Source organism: Uranotaenia lowii, chromosome 1 (assembly GCF_029784155.1).
Source record: "Uranotaenia lowii strain MFRU-FL chromosome 1, ASM2978415v1, whole genome shotgun sequence".
Taxonomy (NCBI): Eukaryota; Metazoa; Arthropoda; class Insecta; order Diptera; family Culicidae; genus Uranotaenia; species Uranotaenia lowii.
In genome coordinates this window covers 119,946,229-119,951,533 of record NC_073691.1, presented here as the reverse complement: position 1 = coordinate 119,951,533, position 5,305 = coordinate 119,946,229, and the positions used below count along the sequence as shown (strand labels likewise).

At 47.8% G+C, this 5,305-nt stretch overlaps 1 protein-coding gene across 1 annotated transcript; it reads right to left on the bottom strand.

The window, feature by feature from the left end:
- Positions 1-710: 710 nt before the first annotated feature.
- LOC129737864 (uncharacterized) lies at positions 711-4,871 on the bottom strand. The gene is made up of 3 exons (XM_055729028.1): positions 4,632-4,871; positions 2,048-4,388; positions 711-1,306 (listed from the first exon to the last, which is right to left on the bottom strand). Exons 1-3 carry the CDS (start codon positions 4,869-4,871, stop codon positions 711-713), a joined length of 3,177 nt encoding a protein of 1,058 aa, XP_055585003.1.
- Positions 4,872-5,305: the final 434 nt, after the last annotated feature.

Sequence of the window (5,305 nt, the reverse complement as noted above, 5' to 3'; positions counted from 1 at the left end):
GTGAAGATTTCTTTTCAGGTCGGTCGAAGAGGGGTCGGGGTCGTCCTTCAGTTGGGTAAGTGGCCTCGAATTGAGGCAACATTCCACTTCTGCCAAAAGTGTCACCATGTCCTCATAGGTGGCGACGGATTCTCCCAAAACTCGTACCAGATGCTGCTTCGCCGATCGAACTGCCGCCTCCCAGAGGCCGCCGAAGTGGGGAGCTCCTGGTGGGTTAAATTTCCACTGCATACCTTCGTCTGCGCACTGCCGGGCCACCTCATCGTGAAAATCGGAACACCGCAATCTCTGCAACAACTCGGACATCTTGTTCTTCGCCCCGACAAAATTGGTGCCGTTGTCAGAGTGAAGAACAGCACACTTTCCTCTCCGCGACGTAAACCTCCTTAACGCTTGTAAAAACCTCGCCGTAGATAGATCGGTCACTATCTCCAGGTGCACCGCCTTCGAAGCGAAGCACACGAAAACTGCCACGTAAGCCTTCATTGCCGCTCTACGAAACCCAGGTCTTACGTACAGCGGACCAAAATAATCGACGCCTGTCGTTGTAAAGGCTCGTGCTGGGGTCACCCGTGATGCAGGCAGCTCTGCCATAAACTGCTGGATCATCGCCGGCTTAGTGCGATAGCAACGCACACATTCGTGGCAAATTTTCCTGGCTAAATTTCTACCTCCCAAGGGCCAATACCTCAGTCGGACCGAATTCAAAATTAATTGTGGGCCAGCATGTAGTAGTTTATATGGCAGTATCGTATCAGTAGTTTGGTAAAGTCGTGTTTGGATGGAAGAACAATGGGATGTTTGGTGTCATCAGACTCTCTCGATTGGCCCAACCTCCCCCCAATCCTAAGTAGCCCATCAGAACCCACAATTGGAACGAACCATCGCAGCGGTGATGATAGTGGAACATTTCTCCCCTTGTAAATCGCTCTGAGTTCGTGGTTAAATTCCTCCGCCTGGATCAGTTGGAAAATTCTCGCCTCTGCTTGCCTAAGTTCCCACACTCTGAGTGGCCCACTCAGTCGGCTGCTTCCTTTCCGCAGATAATTGATGAGCCTCAACCAATACACCGTGTGACGAACCATCGTAGTATAGTTGGAGTATCGTTCCACATATTCGGTTATAAATGATCGTGCTTCAGTTGATACCAGTACAACTCGTTTCCTCTCCTCATCCTCTCCATCCGCTGTGAACGATCCGGACTTCGGCCCCTTGTCCGAAGAGCAGCTCAGCCAGTCTGGCCCATGCCACCACAGGCTGTTGTTTTGAATTTCTTCAGGTCGGATCCCTCTGGAAATCAAATCAGCTGGATTTTGTTCCCCCGTAACATGATTCCAAAAACAGTTTTCGGTGAGAGTTTGTACTGCAGAAACTCTATTGGCAACATAAGTATTCCAAGTCGCCGGTACTCCTTGAAACCATCTAAGAACCGTAGTCGAGTCTGTCCAAAAAAATGACTCCACCGAAAGACGCATTGCTTGCTTAACCTTTGTAAATAATTCAGCGCCCATAACTGTGCCGCATAACTCAAGCCTTGGGATTGATTGGGATTTTAGGGGAGCAACGCGCGATTTGGATGATAAAAGTGCAATCTTAATTTGTCCAGCAGAATTTTCAGTTCGGAGGTAAGCACACGCCCCATATGCTTTCTCCGATGCATCGTTGAATATATGAAATTGGGTGGAAGTTGGGTTCGATAGGGTAACAAGCCGTTCAACACGCAGATCGAGAAGCCTGGGAATTTGGGTGCCGAAACTTATCCATTCCTCTTCCACTCGTTCGGGTAAAATAGAGTCCCAAGAAAGGGGTTTGTTATTGTCGTCTACTAATCGCCACAACAGCTGCATGAAAATCTTTGCCTTAGTGATAACAGCTCCGATGAGGCCAAGGGGGTCAAAGAGGGTGACTATTTGGGAAAGTATTTTTCGTTTGGTGAGGGGGTTGTTTGTTTGGGTGGGAATGGGAAAACCGAACCGCAGTTCATCTGTATGGGGCATCCAAATTAAACCAAGAGTTTTTACCATGGGATCGGGATCTAAGTTTATACCGGTGTTAGTTGGAATCGCTAGATCTTCTTCGGGTAACCCATCTAGAACCGAAGGGAAGTTGGAGGCAAATTTCCGAAGTTTGAAACCAGCACACATTGTCATTTCAACCATCTCAATTTGCAAGCGTCGAGCTGATTCGAGATCATCTGAACCTGTGATCGTATCATCCATGTAGACGTCTTCTCTCAAGGCAACAGCAGCTAGTGGGAAACGATCACCCTCATCTATCGTCAGTTGGTGTAGAACTCTGGTGGCGACAAACGGTGCTGGTTTGGTCCCGTAAGTCACCGTGGATAGCTCGAAACCAGCGAGTGGAACATTCGGATTTAGTCGCCATAAAATGCACTGCAGCCGTCGGTCATCTGGGCAAACTTCTATCTGCCGAAACATTTTTTCGATGTCGGCCACGATCATCACCTGGCGAGTTCGGCTTCGAAGAATGATGGAGCGCAAGTCTTCTTGGATGATTGGCCCTACCAAAAGGCCATCGTTTAGGGAGAATTCAGATGGGGTTTTTGCTGACGCATCAAATACGACCCTTAGTTTGGTTGTTGTGCTTGCCTCTTTCACAACGGGATGGTGGGGTAGAAAAAATCTATTCGGTTCATTCATTTCATCTGTGGTTAACCGACGCATATGTCCAAGCGATTCATATTCCTGAAGGAAATCGGAATATTGTTGATTAAGATTGGCATCCCTAGTCAACCTTCGTTCAATTTGGTAAAATCTCCTCTCCGCCACAGCCTTGGATCCGCTCAACCTTTCAATCACCGACTCAGTTTGGGGCAAAGATACGATATATCGACCAGATGGGGAACGTGTAGTTGTATTTACAAAGTGTGCCTCACACTTCGATTCCTCGGGAGAATAATTTTGTTTGGATTCAATCTCCTCGCATCGCCAGAACCTTTCCACTAACTCGTCTAGTCTTCCCATCGTCGCCGTGTTGCATACTGCAGATGTGAGTGGAATTTTGCTTGCGTATCGCCCTGCTACTACCCAACCAAAGACGGAGTCGACCAGCATTGGTAGTTCGTTTCCCAAATGAATCCGATTTCCAGTAACGAAGAATTCAAAAAATGATTCTGCACCCAGTACCAAATCGACATGTTCGCATTTCAGGAAATCGGGATCAGCTAACTCTATTCCCACTGGTATGTTCCACATACGGGTATCGATAGTTGCTGCTGATGTGGGGGATGATATTTTGGGCAAAACGTAAAAATCCATGGTTCGAGAATAGTCGCAACTCCGAGAACGCAAAAGTAATTTGACCTTGCCCTGTACCGTAGAAGATAATCCTTGAATACCAACGACCTCAACGTTGCTAGACCTTCCCTTGACCTTCAATTTGTTCCTCAATCGCATACTCATAAGATTGCATTCGGCGGCGCTATCCAGAAGAGCCCTAGCTTGTACCCTACGACCCGTTCCATCATCTAATAGGACAACAGCTGTAAGCAAAAGAACACCAGTGGATGGGGCTGTTGTCGCATTGCATCTGACCGGTTGCTCGGTGGTCGCCAAGTTGACCAATCTTCGGTGGGGATCTTCATCACTCGCCGCACTCTGCTGCTGGGGATCGGGATTTGCTGGTTGTTGGTGGTCGGTGGCCTTACCCTTGAAACATACAAGTGTGTGGTGCTTTCCACGGCATTGTCTGCACGTAAACCTTGAAGAACATTCTCTCGCTTGGTGACCTCGACGAAAGCAATTTCGGCACAATGAGTGAGTTCTCAGAAGACTATCTCTATCGGTTACGGTCATCTTCAAAAACGATGGGCATTGGTATAGGAGATGACACTCAGAGCAAGCAAAACATTTGATTGATGGAGAGGATGGTTGTATATTGGTGTTGCAGACCTTGACCGTGGGGATCTTCTTGGGGAACCTGGGAGGAAAACTTTCGGGTTTGGGTTCAGTTGTTTTGCTTGGGAGGGATTCTAACACTCTGACACGTCTTTGTAGGAAATCGGTTAGGTCTTTGAGTGTATCGGTTTCGGTGGTGGAGGAGATTTCTTCCCAACCTCGGCGAGTGGACCCATCTAACCGAGAGCTTAGGATGTGGAGTAGGAATGCGTCTTTGTAGTCGGCTGGTTGGATGACCTGATCTAGGGACTTGATTATTTTCTCGAACGATTCCAGCAAAATGTGCAGATCCGAAGAACATTCCCTTTTCATAACCGCTAAGTCGAACAACGCTTGGACCTGACGTTTTCGGAGGATTTTGGAGTTCGAATACCTTTTCGATAGCAGTTCCCATGCTATCGTATAGAGCATCGATGACGGAGAGTGCCTCGCCTTCCAGCTGGCTACGTAGGTAGTGGAACTTTTCGATCTCTGGAAGGTCAGCTTGCCAGTGTATTAGGGAGGTGTAAAGATCGCGAAAAGTTAGCCACTCTTCAATTTTGCCATTGAACTTGGGGAGAGATATTTGGGGCAGTCGAACGTGGGGGTTGGGTGGTTGGGGAGAGTGTTATCGAGAGTACGCGCAGTCTGGTTTAAAACGACTTGGTCTTGGTCGTCTTTGATACGATCGAGAAGAAACGATTTAAGCTCGTAGTATTGATTTTCGAACCTTACCCGTTTGGCGTACGTATCTTCATCGGTGGTGGTGTCCTCGTGTGCTTCAACTTCGTCGATAGCCTCGGTCATTCGGTCCCACATTCTATCGAGCTGCTCCAGTCTAACCTTGACCTCCGCGCATTTCGTATCCGGGCGATATTGTTGCATGAAGTCGTACAAGTTATCGAAGGACACGTGTAGACCTCGAAGTTTGACCTGGAGTTCCTTCAGCGGTTTCGGTTTCGGCTTGGTCGGCATCGTTGAATCTCGGAAAAGAGTGACAAAAGTAGCACCGTTTGTGAGGAGTAAATTATTTGGAGAGCCAATTACCTGCTGGCTCTTAATTCGAGCCTTGTATAATCTTTAAAGATGCTCCTCGAACAAACTGCTACAATGGCGGTTATAATTGATGCTGGAGGCACGTGGTTAAGAAGGAAGTTTAATTTTGGGCGAAACAAAGTTCAATTTCGGGTGTTTTTGGGAATGCGTTTTCCGGGGATGTTTGGGTTGTTCTTCCGATGGGATGAAAAGCGCTTGGAGCCCTTGATAGTTCCTTGGTGATGATTGGTAGTTGGGGAACCGTGATCCGCTTGTACGGATGCTCCTCCGGTGAAGTGATACGTGATGGTAGGAAGTCTCAGCGACGTCGTAGATGGAGATATCTGTGCATTCAGTGAGTGAATGCCTTGTAT

Coding starts and splice junctions, on each gene's coding strand:
- LOC129737864 (XM_055729028.1), bottom strand. CDS start 4,871: ATGCCGACCAAGCCGAAACCGAAACCGCTGAAGGAACTCCAGGTCAAA. Junction 4,389..4,631: donor AAGATACGTACGCCAAACGG/GTAAGGTTCGAA, acceptor CTGACCTTCCAG/AGATCGAAAAGTTCCACTAC. Junction 1,307..2,047: donor AGCGATTCCAACTAACACCG/GTATAAACTTAG, acceptor AACAAAATCCAG/CTGATTTGATTTCCAGAGGG.